This window comes from Falco naumanni, chromosome 9, assembly GCF_017639655.2.
Source record: "Falco naumanni isolate bFalNau1 chromosome 9, bFalNau1.pat, whole genome shotgun sequence".
Taxonomy (NCBI): domain Eukaryota; kingdom Metazoa; phylum Chordata; class Aves; order Falconiformes; family Falconidae; genus Falco; species Falco naumanni.
The window spans coordinates 11,626,784-11,646,210 of NC_054062.1; the positions used below are offsets into that span (position 1 = coordinate 11,626,784).

The 19,427-nt window shown below is 48.1% G+C and overlaps 2 protein-coding genes across 5 annotated transcripts in view; one reads left to right on the forward strand and one right to left on the reverse strand.

Moving 5' to 3' along the window:
* The window catches only part of NR6A1 (nuclear receptor subfamily 6 group A member 1), a 98,216-nt gene extending 80,310 nt beyond the window's left edge, over nucleotides 1-17,906 (reverse strand). For both annotated transcript variants that reach the window (XM_040605509.1, XM_040605508.1), the window contains exon 1: nucleotides 17,187-17,906. In XM_040605509.1, the coding sequence (XP_040461443.1) occupies nucleotides 17,187-17,253 (67 nt within the window). In that variant the 5' untranslated portion in view covers nucleotides 17,254-17,906. The remainder of the gene's footprint in view (nucleotides 1-17,186) is intronic.
* Nucleotides 1-19,427, forward strand: part of OLFML2A (olfactomedin like 2A) — a 51,185-nt gene that overhangs the window by 24,754 nt on the left and 7,004 nt on the right. The window contains exon 1 of one of the 3 annotated variants that reach the window (XM_040605506.1): nucleotides 18,008-18,158. The exons of 1 other annotated variant lie outside the window; for it this stretch is intronic. In XM_040605506.1, the coding sequence (XP_040461440.1) occupies nucleotides 18,078-18,158 (81 nt within the window). In that variant the 5' untranslated portion in view covers nucleotides 18,008-18,077. Of the gene's footprint in view, nucleotides 1-18,007; nucleotides 18,159-19,427 lie in introns of those variants that run through there. One more of the 3 variants, XM_040605505.1, reaches the window with a different exon arrangement.

Genomic DNA, 19,427 nt, shown 5'->3' on the forward strand with positions numbered 1-19,427 from the left:
TTAGGGAGACACTGCGTCAATTTTTTTAGGTCCTGTAGTTTCAGAATGTTCACTATAATGCCATTTTAAAGGCTGTAAACAACAGAAGTGTAGCAGTATTTCCTAGCTATACCTCAAAAAGATCATTTCAGTTCACACTTGAAATTATGTATTTGAATTGCTATTTCTAGTATGTTCACCGAGGCTGTCACTGCGGTCACAGCTGTCCAGTTCAAATTTGAAATTTGCAGAACTGCCCCGATGTGCTGTCAAGCACTGCCATGCCCAGCATCAGGTGAGTAGCAACACCTCAGCGTTTCTGTCCTGGTGCTACTGGTGGATGGGTATTTATAACTTATTAATCTCAAAATCATACTTCAAAAAAATTCTTTTACAAAGTACATAAAAGTGCAAGTACTTATCCTACTACTTGCCTTGAGTAGGTTGATTTTAAAGTTTCTCTCATCCATGTAAATTAATACAAAAAAAATTTCAAACTGCTCTTTATGAAACATGGCAATGCTGGGCTTGTTGTCTTATCCATAACCCCTCACCCTCCCCTCCAGCCCTTTTTATCTTCATAATTACATGCAACACATTAAACTCCTAAAAACAATTCAGCCAAGAGAAAGGAGATATGGATTAACAACCCACTAAGATTTTGGAAACTGGTTTGCCCTCAAAGATGAAAAGGACAAAAGTCTGCTCAGCTATGAAGAACAGCTGCTGCCAATACAACTATTTACCCTCTGACCTCTCCTCTGCCCAGTAAGTGAACAGTGCCAATTGTTTTCTTGTATTATATACTGTTTACAAGCCCTGAGTGGCATGAAAGGAATTAATAATTTAGCTCATGGAGCTGATGACCTTTATTGGGGTACCCCTATTTGCTGAGCAGAAATCAGAGCAAAAAGCTGCCTTGAAGCCACAGGGTTTCTTTAAGAGTTTGTCACTTTACAGCCTAATTGGCCACCATAACATAAATCAATTATTTCTCCCGTTTTAAGCAACAATGCTACCTATTCTCAACCACTCGATTTCTGACTTCCCTTGTATCAAGCCAGGCCTTGTTTTTTGACTTTTACAGTTGTCTAGTAAACACTACACATGGACAGCTTGGAGAACTTTGCAGGATTAGGAACATCTGGGAACACTAGCAAAAAGAGGTTATGCTATTTTGAACTCCTCTTGACCTTTGACTGCCCTTGTCCCTGTTTATGCTAATTGAAGGGGTATATGGGCTACTCCTAGAAATGAACTTAGCCTGAACCTGTCATATAGCATTGGACTTTGAAGGTATCGGCACATGAGTTTTGGTGCCCCCTCCCCAAAGGCTGCCATCTTACATACAGGAGGAGTACAGCAGGTAAAACGTGGTACCCTGAATAAGCATAGGGATACCCGAGATCAGAATAAGCAGAACATGCTGAGTCAGCAAGTTGCATCACCTTCCACTGCTTCTGACCAGCTGCTAGTCTGCTGAAGATCAATCACACACATGGATCCGTTTGGTAAAAACGCAGCAGTGCTTGTGAGGTTGCAAACAGAAGGACATTTGCATAGTAAAATCTCAGTAAATGGGATAACATTTTAGTAAAGGCTTTCTGAAAGATGCATGCTAAAAATAGCAATTCTGACCCTGAATAAATGCAGATATTTAACACAGGATTATAGACTACTCCCTCCAAAAGCTGAGACTGAGGCATTGGAACTTCCAGGTACGAGATAGCAGTAACATCCCTAAGACCTTTCAGTAGAATTATACTTTTATCATCTTTGAATAATCCAGGTTGGATCAACTTGGTCAGGGGTCTGTTCACTCAAGCTTTGAAACTCTTCAAGGATGGAGACTCCATGGACATCTGTTCCAGGGCTGCATCACTTCCACCAAGTTTTTATTCCCCTCCCAAAAACGCCCAGTAGGAATTTCTTTTGTTGCAACTCCTTACCATTGTATCTGCCTTCTGCCATGTACTTTTGAAGAGCCTGGCTCCATTTTTTTCCTCCCTATAAACACTTTTAAAAAACTGGATGACTGCCTGTTAATCCCCCCCTTAGCCTTCTCTTCTCCAAGCTAAACAATTCCCTCAGCTTGTCTGCATTTGTCACGCCTTCCAGTCCCCAGCCACCTCAGCTCCTCTCCAGTGGGCTTACTTCAGTTCAACCCATCTTCTGCCAGGAGGGCTAGAACCACACAGAGTATTCCAGATGCGATTCCACCATGTCCCACAGACCCCCTGGCTATCCACAAGCCAGCACATGATGAGCTGTCATCACCACAAGCCCACACTACTGACTCAGAGTCACCAGGCTCCCCCAGTCTGGTCCGCAGAGCCGCTCCCCAGCCTGTACTGTTACACGGGGTTATTACCTTCCACATGCGGGACTTGATATTTGTCTGTTTAACTTTGAAGTTTCAATCAACCCTTTCCTTCAAGTTAGAGGCCCTTCTGAACAGCAGCCGTGCCCTCCAAAGTATCAATCTAGTGTCATCTGCAAGTCTGATGAGTGTACTCCATCCCATCATCTAGACTGATGAAATTGCTAAGCAGTACCAGCCCCAATACTGACTCCCAAGGACAACCACAGAATAACCAGCCACCAGTCAGCATTTGAACTCTTCTTGACTGCTACCCTTTGAACAGACAGCAGTTAGCTTTTCACCTACATTTGCTCCGCTACAAGGATGATATGGCAGACTATCTAAAGCCTTGCTTAAGGTAAATTTACAAAATTGCTCTCTCCTTGTTCAGGGATCCAGTCATTTCATCGTGGAAGGAACGAGACTGGTCAGGCATGATCTCCCCTTGGTAAATCCATGGGGAGTGTTCCCAGTTGCCTTCCTGCCCCTCAAGTGCCTGGAAACATCGTTCAGGAGGATCTGCTCCATACTCTTCCCAGGGACCAAGACTGGGCTGACCAGCCTGCAGTTCCCCAGAACAGCTACTGCTCAGCAGAGGCAGGTTAAGGTAATTCATTATCCCTTATCAGCTAAATTTTACTATACAGAGACATTCCTCCCCTCTCCCCTACATTGGGTACAGCTTCTTGTCTCACCTCAACACTGAAAACACATGCTGCTTGGAAAGAGGAGTGGGAAGTAAGGTCATCTCATGATAAAGATTAATTATTTTCATTAACATTGAAAACAATCACAGTTCCTGCTTACCAGCATAACAGAGTAAACAAACATTCACAGCAGTTTAATGTTCCATGTACTTTACAGAGCTATACCTGCGCTGTATTCCTCAATAAACACTGTACAGACATTGTTATTTCAAATGCCTGTTTACATTCCAGTAAAATTCTGTCAGCATGGTATCTGATTTATTGATGCCATCAAAAGTCACAGGATTCCTGAAATGCCTCCTGAGACACAAAAAAAAAATCAAAGCAGAACAGAGATGAATATTGCTGCAATATCAGCTTTACCACATACGTTATGGGCTAGATTCCCAAAAGTTGCCTGCATTTTCCAAAACTGAATGCAGTGCCCTTCTTGAAAGTTGCCCATGGTGGCTTTAGCGGGAGATTTAGCAGCTCTTCTTCTGCAAAAAGGGGTGATGCAGATGGCCGTGCTCTCGGAGCCACCACTTACTAACAGCAAAGTTCACCAGGGCTGCTCTCAGCCAACTGCAGCAGCCAACTCATCCCTCTAAAGGGGGTATATACATTTGGCATCTTATTTTAGACTTTCAAACTAAAAATGAGAAAACGTTGTACATAGTCAAGAAGCAAAGCTTTTTAGAAAAATAATTATGATGAAGAATGCCTCCAGGCATGTCCCAAATGAAGTGACATTCAGTCCCTTAGCGCAGGCCATCAGAAGAGCTCCACAAGGTGCGCAGGGTATTCCTTCAGAGGGGACTGAAATCACAATAATTGAGCCTAAAAACACATCTTACTAAAACATCTAGTTTCTCTGCCTGTAAATGGAGATTTAGGTTAACCTTTCTCCACAGATCAACAGTAAAGTGTTTTACAATCTTTTAGGCGACAATTCCTTTCACTTTCAAAGCATTTTATTCGGAACCCAGATTACATGTTCTGAAATACTAAACAATCCCTGAAGGTGGGCTTTTAAGCATTGAGGCAGCTCATCAGTACCACAGTGTGTGTTCACATTCAGTTATCAGACACAAATTAGGATTTCAGAGTACAGTATTTCCCTTATTCACATGGCTCATCTGCTTTTAAAAGATACTCTGGCCTGACCTGAGGCCAAAAAAGCCTACAAAATGAAGTAACAACCAATAATAAAAAACCTATATTCAGTCAAACTTGTATTTAATTTGAATTCATTGTTTCAGTTTGCAGTCTGATTATTTATGATGGGTCTTCTCTTTAGGAGCCCCTTCCTATCCAAGATGTTCCCTCTGCAGCTGTAATTCAACAGCGTAATTACTCTCAATCTTTTTGATAAGCAAATAAGCCAAGAGTATTAGGCTGCATCAGCCTTTTTGGGCCAGTTCCAGTGGTTTTAGATATCAGCATCAGGGTTTTATGCAGCATTACAGCATCAGCATTCCAATGCAGCACTGGCAGTACTAGATAGGCAGCAAACATAAGAGACCTACTTGCAATTTCTGAAGGACCATGTTAGTGCTTTTTACTATTTGCACTGCAACAACAGGCACTTAGTCATAAATACCTCTATCTTTCACAGCCAACACTTGCAGTATGCAGTGCCCCATGCCACAAGTGTACTGTCTTTGTCCCTAGACATGAGATTTTGCATCTTTTATACCTGGAGTACCTTTTGTTTGAATAGGATATTGCCTGCTAGGCAGCCCAGTCTATTCCAATATTGAAAGATCAATTGCACAGTCATTCTGTGGAAATTATTTGCTTTTTGATCATTGATAAAGTGTTAGACAACACAAGGCATACTGCTATAGCAAAAACCATCTATTAATTCCACTAGAATTACCTACATTAAACAGAATTAACTGGTATTATAAAAGCAGAGAGGTGCCACTGATAAATTTAAGAGTATTAATCTGGGTTGATGTCAACTCATGTACTGGTAAGTAATAACATATTATGACATACAGAGTGTGCCAGAAATCATGCTGCAAGTTAGCCAGCGTTCCCAGAGGTGAGTGGCTGCCAATGCCAACTGGTGTGCCAGGCTAGCAGCACTACAGCAAGTGGACCCTTTCGCCACAAAGCACGAGCTGCTGAATTCAAAGGGCACGTTGTGCTTGAACAGCACTGACAACTGGGATCCTGGAGAAGCCCTGACACGTGCTAAGTCGGAAAACAGCTTTTTTCCCCTAACCTCAGGGTTAATTAATTTAACAGCATTTATCTTCACATTTTAATTATGGGAGATAGTATTACAGCTTCTAACTAATAGACTTCAGCTGCACACTGCCAATGCCTACCAGGACTTGGCTCACTGCACTAGCCTGAAGATGAGAAGACTAACTAGTACTTACTAGTGGATGAATCGTGCTCTGTGGGAGGATCTTGACAGAATCCTAGGATGTGAAAACGAGGTGTAAGCACTACACATTGAAACAAGCCTCCTCACTGTTACTACATGTACACAGACACACTGAATCACCCCAATCAACCACTGAATGTATTATCAACATCAAAACAGCATTAGAGGGGGAAAGCTTTACATCTGGGTACAGCACATTCCTATAAGGCTCAGTTAAGAAATGAGATTGTTGGGTTGCAGCAAATATAGAATCATTTAGGCTGGAAGAGACCTTTAGTATCAAGTCCAGCCACTAATCTGCTCACTATCATGTAAGAACTACTGTTGGCATTTGTGTTTACACCTGCAAGTCTTATGCTTCAGTACACAGAAGTGACATGTTTTAGGCACATGATATATTCCATGTTCTACAAATCAATCACCAGAGCTGTAGCTCTCCCTGCTTATCACATGAGGACAAAATCAATGAATGAGCCTAACAGCTGATGTGTCAGCACAGGTATAGCTGTGCTTGTTGCTCTTCCATTTGTGAGGTCATTTCCTACAGGCCACCTGTCAGCATGAGCCACAAAATGCTTTCAACTGCAATACATGACCTGTCCTTCAGAGGCAAGGGATCAACCCAGAGTGTCCTGCGCAGGTGGGATGCCCAGGGAGCAGGGCAGGCACTCCGCAGGTGTGGGATGCTGCAGGAGAGCAGATGCCAGACAGCCCAACACAGCATCCCGTGTCCGAGCTCCCATCAGCCAGGCCAGTGCACACCCCAAACTTCCCCCCGCAAAGACAGATTAAAAACAGCCAGTACGCTGCAACTTTAGTTACCTGGGCCAAAGAGCGCTCACAGCTTGCCATGACTACAACACCTGTTATGGAATAGCAGTTTTATACCCTGTTGCAAGTGTTTTCCTGCCATTATTGATTCAAGCATCTTGCTCATGAAATTCAATGATCTACAGTCTTCCAGTCATTAAGCCCTTTCAGACCTACCAATACCACCAGCATCTTGGGTTTTGTTGGCGTGAAAATCTTACACTAAGCATTTGGCCTCCCAGGGATTGGGATTACATACAAGCAAGAATGGAGGGAAATTTGATTCTTTCTCCCCATCTACCTCTATGCCTACTGTCTACCAGGTTTGCCAACTGTATCAGCTCCTGCTGCTTGCAATTCCAGGAACAACTCCACTTCTCCTTGGACTCATTCCAGCCATGTCTGTCTACTGCTATAATCTCATTTTGCAGGATGCCACATCTCTTAATAGCTCTTAATTGTGGCAATACACATTTAACCATCTGAAAAAGCACATCAGAAGCTTGTCTGACAGCTAGAAAATACTCTTAAGGATAGAAGCATCATTCCTAACATTTGGATATTTGTGGATATTTGTCTCCACTTTTACTAGGAAAAAGATCACCTTAAATACAGAAAAATACCTGCATTTTTAAAGAAGGAAGCTGTCATTCTTAATGGGAAAAATCATTGGAGTGAATTTAGTATACACTGTTTCTCTGAAGAGCAATCTGAAATTTTATTTACAGTTTAACTTTATAAATATAATACAGGAGTTCCCGTTTTGCTAGATTCCATGAAAAGGCAACACAATTTTGCTTTTTTAATCTCAGGTTTTAAGAGATACAATTACAAGGTTTATAATGCTAAAGTAATGGTTACATACATCTGAGGAAAATCTATTTATATTCTTCCTTTTGAAGCCAGGTAAGCTACTAGTTGAGCAGAAAAGGATGTTTTAAGATCAGTGTTTTATACATGTTTTTTCAAAACCAGGGTAACCATTCGGTAGCTGTGATTCACCTTTCCATCTTTTTATGCAGCAGCAAAAATACAGCTTAAAGGAATTACCTCTCCAGCAAATCATCTCCCACTGTACTGACAGCTGGAGATGGGAAGTGTATCAGCATCTCCCTTTTGTATGTGTACAGCTTGTTCCCCATCCCCTTCAGAAAAGGAAGGCCCCACTCACCAGCAGGCTGCCACCCCTCCCGGCCACACTTCGCCAGCCCCCCTCCCCCGAGCTACCCCAGCACCCTAAGCCCACAGCCAGCGCACCCAGGGCACCTGCCCAGCAGCCAACAGGAGCCCACGCTCACAGCAAGAGACCACAGGCAGGCCCAACACTTCAGTGTGCACACTTCACCGGTGAGCCACTTACAAACAAACCATCACCGAAGCAGAGGAGCTACTGCTCACGATACGGCACTTGCGCTCTCTCCTGAACGCCACAGCATGCGAGAGCACAAAGCAAGCACTACAGAAAGCCCATGATTTCAATGGGCTGCAAATCAAATTAGAAGTCAGGCAACATTTCATTTAAGGGGCAATTCAGGCTGATGCTAGTCTTGTGTGTGGGTGAGGAAAGAGATTCGGTACTTCACTGCATCTGCTGGGGATCCATGATGTGAGCCTTCCCGCTCCCCGACCTGCAGCATGCCCACCAGCACAGCCTCTCAGCACGGGCAGAGCACACTTTCAGCTGAAAGTCACAACAAATATTAACATGTTTTTAAAACTGCAGCTTAATTTTTAATCCCTGTGGTAAGAACCATCGAGGGCTTCTATTCCTGCTGCTCCGCAGGTGGATGCTGCAACATCCACACAGCACGGCAGTCCTCAGGAAGGCATCAGTGCTACCAGGACTGCTCCCTCTCTACAGGGCCATTCTTGGAGGCTTCAGACCAGCTGGCCAAGGGAGGACAAGACATAGGCATGGCAATTAACCACTATACATACACCCTCAAGAATGTAGCCTCTTTTTTTCTTGACAGTGTTCTCAAATTTAAGCAAGGAACAGAACAAGTTGCTGCAGACAACTGGCATTGTTTCAGTGGAGGTACCTCCACTGAACGAATAAAAGAGTAAAAATTATCCATGAAACCAAGCAGAGATAAGTGTCCAGCAGCACTGCCAGAATCCAGGAGTGATTTAGCGTCCCCTCGCCCTGCTCCTGTGGCGCTTGCCAAGCTTGCCCTGTGAGGTGGGCAATTCCTGCGCTCCCTTTGCAAGGCTCCACAGGGCAGAAATCCACCACAGCACACATCTGTCCTCACATTATTGCTCTGACAACTGTCTCAACACTTAGCATCTTCATTCTTACAAACCAGAGACTCAAGTTCTTGCCTCATATGTTAATTAGACATTACTCACTAAAAATCAGAATAAGAATACTCACACCTGGGCACTCCCCACTGTTCCATCACTGCTGCATTTCACAGATGGCCATGTTCTGCTTGGCCAGTGGTCTGGGGTAAGGCTTGTCATTTGAGTACAAGCCTACTGCACCCCCACCCCAACCCCTGTCCACGATTGAAAGCATTTTTACTAAAGAAAAAAAAATCCCAGCGTGACCTGATCTTCAGTGGACTGACCAGGATGCAAATGGTTCTAGCACTGCCCTGGCACTCTTAAGTCTGCTCCACTCCAGATTTCACTTAAGCTTAGTTCTTGAAAATCCTCCATTTTTAAGCTGCAGGTACTTAAGTTGATATAAACCTCCTAGATATAGGAGAAATCTAGGTATAAACATTATGGCTTAGCCTTAACAGTTTATCATTTTCAGCGACAGAGTTACCCTCCTTACTGACAAATAGAACAACTTTTCTAAGAAAAGGTTTCAAAACTCCTAATAGTCAAGGCTCTACCCAAAAAGCAACTGCTCAAAAAGAGCCTAAGAAAGCAGGTTTCAGCACCATTTTAGACCAGACTAATGCTGAACTACGAAAAAACCCCAAAGACACCACCAGCTCCCTGAGAAAGCTGCAAAGCTGGAATAGCACCCTTTCAGAGCAACAACCCACAGCAATGATCCTCTCTTGACAGTAGACATGAAGCTGTTCAAATTCATACACTAATGGAACAACAAATAACTCTGTACCTTCACTGACTATGGAAAAAGGGAGTTTGCTTTTTAAAAAAAACAGATATTAATGAGAAATCCAGCTGGATATTTAAGCAGGGTAAGCCATTACAGTAAGTCTCTAAAAGAAAATTAAATTTCCAAGGTGTGAGCATGCAGTTTATTTTCTGGTTACTTCTACACATAGGCCATTTTACTTTTTTTTAGATATGTACTTGCAACCATTCCACACAGTCATTTTGTGCCTCAACTGCATTCTGATTATTTCAGATCTTCAGATTAAAGACTGCCATGAAACATTTTACCAAACAGCACAGTACACTCTTGTACTTAACCTCTTTCACAATGGAGAAAAGTCTTAAGTTTACTTCAAGACAGCTTTAGATTCAAGGTCATTTCAAAGCTTTTAATTACTAACCAGGATTTGGGGATTTTGTCCTCAGCATTAAGAGCAGCTGGCAATCTTACTCATTATTAACTGCTACACACACATTGCAGGCAAGCCATCTTTAATACTTCAGGCAACTGCAGCAGGGCTTGCTGGCTCACCCCCAGCACTGCCAGCTACACTCACAAGCTCTGAGCCTTGCTATGCCCAGTAAACCACCCCACCATGTCATTTAAAGATGTCTATTAAACACCAGGATTTGGCTAAGTTAGAAAAAGAAGTCAGGAGTATTTTCAGATGCAGTGTTTTTCAAGTTTTAAGTGTTGGAAACGCTCCTTCTGGGCAGACACAGGATGCACTGGAACTGGAACTGTTGTTCCAAAGGTGTTTGGCAGAAGGCTGCTACATGCCAGGAAAACGCACTGAATGCTTACCCGAGCCGCTGAAGTCCTGACACCTTTTCCACAAAGGCAGCGCAGAGGCAGCTGGCGTTCCCCCTGCCCCGCCAGCAGTGCCTGTCAGGGTAGGCTGCCCACAGTTTGAGCCAGGCTGGGGCTCCCCCCGGCCACCCCCAAGCCCTGGGGACCCCACAGAGCCTCTGCCCCGAGGAGCAGCTGCCAGCCCAGCTCTCCAGCCCAGGTCTCCCAGCTGGCGGTGAAGCCCCATGTGGGAGCGGGTGCACAAAAGGTTCTTGCCACAGAGGCTTCTGGCCTCCCACCACCAGGGAAAAACTGGCACTTCCCGGGTTTATTTGTCAAGGAGTAAAGTGCTAAACATCCTAAAGTCACACCTTTTGTTTCAAGTTTCCATAACTATTGAAATAGAAAAGGAAAACAGACACAGCACTCAAACCATGCAGCCAAGTCACCCACTATAGCAGAGCACAGCACCAGAGCCAGCACCCAGACCTCCCCAGCTGGCCAGCAGCAGACCCAGGTTAGCCCTGCCTCGCAATTAGCCACGGCTACCCAAGCCACACTCAGATCAGGCATCAGCAGAGCAACACTAAGCCACAGCTCATTAGGGCCATTAGCTCAATGCCTCTTTTCTCCTACCAGGCATGCAAGAAATGCTTTCCTGGTAAAGGAATTCTAGCAATCTACTTGCCAGTTATTTTGCCATAAATATTATGGCATTTCTTATGAAACAGCTATTGCAGAGGTTTCCACAGAAAGAACAAAGTTAAACTCCCTTGTTCCAGTTATAGCATCTTACTCAAAAATAGGAATTCAAATAACCCCCCATCCACTTGTTACAATAAAATATCCTATAGATGTTGACAACTACTATTAACTTACTATTGGGCAACCTATATACTTTTTTAAACAGAAGTTAAAGACAGAAGATGACAAGCATCCAGATGTGTATGTCTTCCCCGGTATCAGTTCACAATCAAAGCTATCTCAAACTTAAGATTGTTTCATGAAGAAAGCACAAGACTTTGAAATTCTGATCCTCTAGATAAAAACATCACATTGCTGTACTTGCTGCTTACAGAACATGGAAGCTTGGGAACAGGGAACAAACCTTTACTTATCAGCTACAGAAAAGTAATGATAAAATCTCAAAACAAAAACATAGCCCAATATCACTGGAAACAAAATCTTTAGTTCACGCATAAGTTGCCTATACAACATTAAATGCTTTTCTTCACAGACTGTCTCTCACAACAGACAGAGTCCTTTATACCAAGGGCGTAAGTTACTACTTGTGAATAAGTACAAACACAAGACTTTTTTCCTCTGTCAACATGAAGGAACATTTTTGGTAGGGCAAGCAATCCCTGTTTCCCACATTGTGTGATTGATTACGCTCTACCCCTTAGAAGAGTTGATTGGTTTCCTGGTGCCAGGAAAATGATTGATGAATATTTCAAGCCATGGGCCTCTCTTCCTGCTGGGTGTCCTTTTCACATGTCTCCAATGGGCCTGGGGATTTTTTCAAGACTAGGAAGTGTCATTTTTATGGATATCATCCTGCAATAGGGACAGTTCACTGAGCAGAGGCCCTTAGTAAATCAAAGTGAAATACTAAAGGTCAACTCAAGTGTTAAGGTGACAGACCCACACAGCACGTAGCAGGTAAGCAGGAAAATAGAGGTGGGCAAGGAAAAGCTTCACAAAGCCAGCAAGCAAAGCAGGAGGCACTGAGCAACTACACTGTTAGCTTGCCACTGCGAACTGGTAGTAGCAAGTATTACCCAACACCAGCACTGAACACACGTTTCCTCAGTTTCCTTCCATTTGGTAAGACACTGCAACAGGCCCATCAGAGACCCATTCTGGTGGGAGCTTGGGTTTCTCCTCTTTTTAGATGCACGCACACACGCTTTCAAGAAAAAACAACTTTAAAGCTCAAAGAGCATTCTGAGCATTCTGGCTGGCAAGCACCAAGAATTTCTAACAAGACAGCAACAATGAGGCTAAGCTGTGAATTCCCAGGGTCACCCACATAAACCCACTCCAGAGCTCTATGAATCTTCAAACCCATCTCCAAGCACCGCATAGTTAGCACAGACTCATCCTTTAAAATCAGACAGTGTAACCAATAAAATACCAGTTAATTTTTACAGGTGCTCAACAAAGTTGATTAGCCTGACACCAAAAAAGTTACCCAACTGAGTGTTTCTGACTGAGCTGCAGGAGAGGATCACAAAACCACAGAGCTCTACCACAACTGCTATAATTTCAACTAGTTTATACAATGCTACCAAGAAAAGCTATTCCTGCTACCAGTTCTAGCTTTGCTGCTGTGTAGAAAAGACTCAAGCCTTCGTGACCGTTCCACAGGTGCCTTAAGCTAATATGCCAGTGCACTGAAACTGGTACGGAACTGCAGTGGCCAAGGCCAGCTCAGCTCTACTGGTCTGGGAGAAGCACCCTGCCCAGCCCCTACCAAAGAACACTGCCCCAACAGAGCCTGCTGGAAGAAGCTGGATGCTCTGTGTCTGTGTTCAGTATTAATCTACCCCCTAAAAAAATACCTTTGGTTTATAAAAGTACACAGAAACTCTCTCAACAAATCTGGGATTTGAGTAAGGTAGAGTCATATGCAGAGATCCAACCCAAGTTCTTTTAGTGCCCAAACTGCTCCGTCCATGCGGGCTGAGCCCAGCAGCCCCAGCGCCTGCTGAACTGGCACCCAGACCTAACCTTGGAAAAAGCCTATCTTAATAATCAAACCAGAGCTCACACTCCACTGCAAAATAAGCCCTGATCTCAGTGGGACTCTGACCCACCTCGAGCCAAAGCCCCAGTAACAGGCAATGCTGTACCGAATCATTTGCAGTTAAGAATAATCACTGCTTGCACTCCATGGAAAGGGCATCTCTGTGCCTGTTCTGTCAACAGCTGTAAAGGATATAGAGTCTCCTGGCAAAAGTATACGCAAGACATTAAAGTAACAATATACTTAGGAATAATCCTTTGTAAGTATTGCCAAACAGCATAAAGTCAAGTTACAGCTGTGAGACCGAATGAAGAGATTTTTGGAAGATGTCTTGGTTTTTGGCAGAACTTTCAGAGACCAGAAGTTCTTTTCAGATTTTTTTACTACAACCACAACAGCCATAATTTAATCACTTGGCCTTAGGATCTGAGCACTCCCACAGATAAACCCTGCGCTTCTCAGCAGCACCAGAGCCCGCATCGACGGCACAGATGAAACCCTAGCATTTACAGGCACGCCATGCTGGTTTACAGTTTCAGAATGAGTACACCCGCTCACTGGCTACCGAACAGCACAGAGAACCCCCCACACCGACCCGAGCACATCGTACACCTTCAGAAACATGTACCGCCATGCAATTCATATCTCCTGCTGTTTTATATGACAAAAGAATTCTGAGGTTTAGTCCCAAGGGCCTCACAATTCCAGGTTATATTTCCATGAAGAATATTTCATGTTTCCATCAAGTTTCAGCTAAGAGAGGCTTCCAGGCAAGGACATCACACCAGTTTGTAGTCTGCCTGGCATTAGAGCCTTGGCAAAAATCTTTTTCCCTGACGCATCCACAAAGGGAAAAAGGGCTTAAAAAATAATCAATCTTTCACACTAGTAGACATTTCACCAAGTTTAATTTTCACCGCCTATACAAGCCTGTAACTGGGATGATTAGGCAATGGAAGGCAGACATGCAACTTATGCTCTTTGAAGGACATGGTGTCCACCCTTTGTAAATGCAACCTCTTTATCAAAGAACTGGAGTAGAATTCAGATACTCCAGACATATACTGCTTTCAAGATAAGGTACTGGTAATCATTTACCTGTAACGAACTTCACTGAAGCTAACCTGTCAGTGGTGCATTTCCTCTTTTTAAGAAAACCAGTACAGAACCATTTTTATCAACATAAAAAATCTGCAAGCCTTCTAATTAGGTAATTAGAACTGTAATTAAGACTAAAGCTAAACCTCGAAGGGTCCTCTTGTCCCTCAACTTCCCTTTCTCAATTAACTCTGCAAAGTGATAACCACTCTGGCTTAAAGGCTAAAAAAAAGGAAAGGATCAAAAGGCTAGTTTAATACAGCTGGAAGGAAAGAATGCATTTCAGCTCACCAGCAACCATCTGATGAAACCCTGGGCCAATTCTTTATGTAAATTACTTCATTAGAATTACCAGATTACACTGCTGAAGGCTTTATTTAAATAGCCAGTATATCAACAGGATAAACTGTGCTCTCATTCTCGGAGAATGCTAGTGTAAATGCATTTGTTCAAAGCTACCACCATGTAAGAGTTGGACAGTCATTCAACAAAACGCTTGCACATTCCCACCCCCCCAAAGAAAAATACCACCAATGACTTGCCAGAGACAGGACAGAAAGATGACTATTGCTTCCCAGCAATCAAGAAACAGTCTTCTAGATGGAAAAGTTCCCTCATTTTCTATAATACAGTATCTCCATACTGCTTTATAGCAAAGTGAGAAAAAAATTCCTGTTGTAGTGTCACATCACACACTGCATCTGCTAAACATGCATTGCTAGCCCTGTTTTTAGTACCAAAAGGCATGCATAAACCCATTTTCCTGATTAATGATCTACAGAAGCCATCAATACCAAATTCCAACTTTATACCGAGAGGTATTTTCCCAGTCTTCCCATCAAATTCGGAAGAACTTAATTCCTCTAAATTACAAGTCTTATTTCCCATCACAGACCCAAGCTCAGAATTCTACTACGTATTTTTATCTATTATTATTTAGAAAAGCAAGAGCCATCCACATTCAACAAGCCAATACTGAGTCAAAATAACACTGTAGCTTCTTGTTTATTCAGAGACATTTGACTTTTAGCAGCATTGCCATTCGACAACTCAATTTGTTTTTCTTCTAAGTCTTCAAAGAAATGTTTATAGCAAGTAAACTAAGACCTAACTATATCAATGAAATAGTCTTTGTTAAGCAAAGGCTTATCTCATCAGAGGCAAAGCAATCAAGCATAAAGAACCACTAAACATGTCAGTTGTGCGCCAGTAAAGTTTGAGAGCACTGTGGAAAAGGGAAGGGATGCAATCAGTGGGATTTTTCTTCGAAAACCTTACATTCTTTGCACTTTTACAGCTTTCCTCTTCTCCCTGGTTCATTCAGATTAGTAACCTACCTATCTGAAATTCTGATAATTAAGGGAGCACAAAATTCAAGCAGTTTCCTGATACTTAAATCTGTCTTTCAAGAGCGTGCTACAGTGTCCAAAATTACCTTAATTCTAGATAGGCTGCTTTATTGCTATTTTAGTTAAAACAAAATAATTAGAGCCATCTAAAAGCCATCACGTTTCGTTCAGAGTAAAAAAATGACAACTGAAGCTATAGGGAAAACAGTCTTAAATGGGCCCTGTTGAGAAATAATTGGCAGTAGTGCAAGAAAAGTGGATACCGTAATGAAATTACTTTCAGAAAGAATTCATTTTACTCATTGCCATTGACTCACTTGATGGCAAAATATGCTTCTCGCATCAAAGGGGATGTAGATGTACTTCAGATTGGTAAACGAAAACCATCATCTTATAATACAAGAATGTCAAATGCCCCCTCAAATCATGAGGCTGCAATTGCCTGTAACTGCCGAAATGAAAACATGCAACTGCACTTCAAAGTTATTCTAAGGCTTCTTTCAGTGAAGATGCCAATAAACTTATGGCAGTTTACTCTGGCTTAACACAGAAGCCATGTGCAGAGCTTAAGTTCATTAGTGATTTTAACACAGCCACCAAGGTTGTAATTCTATATATACCTCTCTATATAATCTCCTGTGTATATAGATATAACATCGTACCATTTTAACCACTTTTGTAAAGAGTGATGACACTGTAGCCCAAGGTATCAAAAGTGCTATGAATCTTCCTTAAAAAGAGGAAAGGTTAAGAGTCTTCATTTGCCATTACCATTTGAAGATATTTTATAAACCAACAAAATACCAAGGCAACCTTTTCTGCTCCTCCCCCGGCGGCCGAAGCTTTAGAAAGACTGAAGGTCAAGCAATGTCTCAACACCGTGCCAGTATTTCACATTTTTGAAGGCAAAGCAGTAAAAGGCTGTTACATCACCCACTGAAAAGGCAAACCGCAGCCGCAGATACAACGTCTGTCCCACGAACAGCTACTCGAAACACGCAAAGAACTCTTAAAACTGACCTGAGGAAGCAGATTCCCCTCGTTTATCTTAGGGGGGAAATAGTAAACTCAAAGTATCGCTACCGCTGCGTTACGCACCACAGGAACAGGCGCTTCCCAAATTAAGGTAGAAAGTTCTGCAAGTAGCCGGGTTAGGAAGGAGCATCCACCCGACGGGCACCACGCTGAAGGGAGGCGGCAGCGCCGGCCGCGGCCTCGCACAAAGGGCCCCGGTTCGGAGCCACCGCGGCCCCGCCGGGCCCCGGGCCCGCCAGCACCGCGCGGCAGGGGAGGCCGGTGCCTCCAAGTGCCGCCGCCGCGGCCTGAGCAGCGGCGTCTTTTGTCTGCGCGAACCCTTTGTAGGGGAGAAGGAAAAAACCAGACGGGACCGGGTACCTCGGCGGGGCGAGCTGCACGGCGCGCCACCGGGGACAGCCCCCGCAGCGCCGGCCCGTGTCCCACGGCGCCCGCCGAGGGCGAGAGCCGGACACAGGCCGAGGGGCCGGGGGGTGCACACCGGGCCGAGCTCCACGGGGCACGGGCCCCCGGCCCGGTGCCACTGGCCGCGTAGCGCGGTTCGGTACGAACGCAGCCCCCCTGCTCCGCGGGTGGACGGGGGTGTGGGGTGGTGCTAGAGCGGGGCGCAGCCCCCGGAGCCCGGCGGCCGCTGCAGCCCACGGACCCCCGCCCGCGCCGCCCCCGTCCCGCCGGCGCTGACAGCGCGGCCCTTTGTTGTGCCCCGCGGCCGCGCAAAGTTGCGCCCGCTGGGGGCAGCCCCAAGGTGGCAGGCGGAACCCCCCGGTACCGCGGCCCAGCCACCGCTGCCGCCCCCCCACCACGGCCCCCGCCCTCCCCCGGCCCCGCGAGCCCCCGCGCTCCACTCACCGCTGTGGGGCGGCCCCTTGGCGGCGGCAAGGGGCTCCGGGAGCTCTGCCGGCGGCTCCAGCTCCATGGCGGCGCCGGGGCCGCGGCGGGCCGGGGCGCGGCGGGTCTCAGGAGCCCCGGCGGCCGCGCTGCCCCATGGCCGCTCCGGGCGCTGCTGACAGCCAGAGCCGCCGCTGCGGACGCCGTGCTCGGGCCGGGCCGGGCCGGGCCGCCCCGCCCTCCCGCGGGGCACGACGGGAAGCGTAGTTCGCCCGCGCCGCCCGGATGTACCCGCGGGGCAGCCACGCCTCCGCCGGGCCACGCCCTCCCCGCGCTGCGGGCTGCTCCCTGCCGCTCCCCGCGGGCACCGCCCCGGTGGGCTCCGCGCCCCGGCCCGCCCCGGCAGCGGCGGCTGCCCCCAGCTCCCCTCCGCCTCGCTGCGGCCGGCGCACCGGGAGCGGCGGGGCGCTAGGGGGCACCTGCCGGCCGAGCCCCGGAGCTCTGCCTGCGGGACGGGGCGGCCCCAGCGCGGGACGCGCACCGGGCAGCCCGGGACGGGGGAACAGGGAGGCACCGGGGGGGCGCCCGGACAGGCCCGCCCGGGGCACCCCCCTTGGCAGAGGAGGGGGAGTGGGCAGCCCGGGAAGAGAGCGGGTAGCGCCGTCGGGCCAGTGGCTAGCCCCGGTACAGGGAGAGCCCGGACGGCCCCGGGGCGGGCACGGGCCAGCTCCGCTCGGGCGGGACCGCACCGCCCCCCGTCGCCGCGGCGCCGCTCCTGGGGCCGGTGCAGCCGCCGGGGCGGGGCGGGGCGGGCCAGGCGAGCGGGCGGGCGGGCGGCTCCTCCCCGCCGCCGGGCCGGGCCGGGCCGGGCGGAGCGGGCGCTCGGTGCGGGCGCTCGGCGCCGCTCTCGCCATGCGGGCGCTGCTGCTCCCGGCGCTGTTGCTCCCGGCGCTGCTGCTCCCGCCGCCGGCCGCGGCGCGTGGGGCCGCCACGGTAAGCACCGGCCGGACCGGCACCGACACCGGGGAGTGGGGCTGGGGTCAGGGCCGGCGCTGCGCCAACCCGCGAGTGCCCGGGACCGGGCGGGGGCAGCCCCCCCACTCCCCCGCGGAGCTGGGGCTGTCGGGGCGGGCGGAGCCGGGGCGGGGGCCCCGGTGGCTGCAGCGGTCGCTGCCGTGCCCAGGCGAGCTCCGGGGGAGTCCCACGGCGGAGCGGGCGGGAGCGATCCCCACCGCCTCCAGCTGGGGCCGGCACCGCAATCTGCGCCGGGGACCGTGTCCCCGCGGGCCGGGCCCCCGCTCTGAGCGGCACGGACGGTGTTTCCCTGCGGGAGCAGCTTTTGGGGCAGCGAAGCTCCGGCGAGCCCCCCACGGGCAGCAGCCGGGCCGCCCCGGACACCGGGGAGCGGGCACAGACCCTCGCGCCGGGCCCGGGCCGGAGCGTGGGATGCTCTCAGGGAAGGGCTGGGGCGCCCCGCGCCGCGGGGGGGTCCGACCGCGAGCGGGCTGGGTGGGTTGGAAGGTGCCCAAAGCCCAGCGCTGCCGTGATGAGCTCTGCAATTAGCGCCTCCGTGCCAGAAAAGCGCGGCCCGGACAAGACTCCCCCGCGGAGATGAGAGGAACGTGGGAGCGGGAGGCGGCACCGCGTGGGAGCCGGCCTCTCCCGTGGGACCGAGGCCTTCGCTCACCGCCCTCCCCACCGCCGCTCTCCCGTGGGGCCGGTGCCCGGGCAAGGCTGGAGCCGGGACATGGGGACCCAGCCCAGGGCGAGAGTGGTGGGAGCAGCCCCCAGGGAGCAAGGGTGCAGATGCCAGGATCACCAAAGCGTTAAAAAGCCAAAATTTTCCAAGTCATTTGGTGGAGTAAGATGAAAACGCAGCTGTTGTTGGCAACGGTTGGCTTGGGAGTGATGTCTGGGGGAGCCCTGCGCTGGAGATCCTGCAGGATTTCGGGGGTGATGCTGTCTGAAGGGCTCTGGGATCCACAGCCCACAGACCCGCGTGGTGCCATCACCACCTCCATCCCTCCCTCTGCACCAGGGCTGTGCTTGAGGGTGAGTTTTTCAGTTCTTGCCGTTGGGGCGAGGTCCTGTCAGTGGGCATTTGTGTGCCACCCAAGCGCTTCGCCTGGTCGTGTCCCCGTGACTAACACGGGACGCCTGAGCTGTGCCAGCGCCCGGGGCCTGCCCACCATCAGCCCCGGCCCCGCTCTGCCAGCACTACTCTGCCATGGCTCCCCGTGCTGCAGAACGTGTTTAATGTGT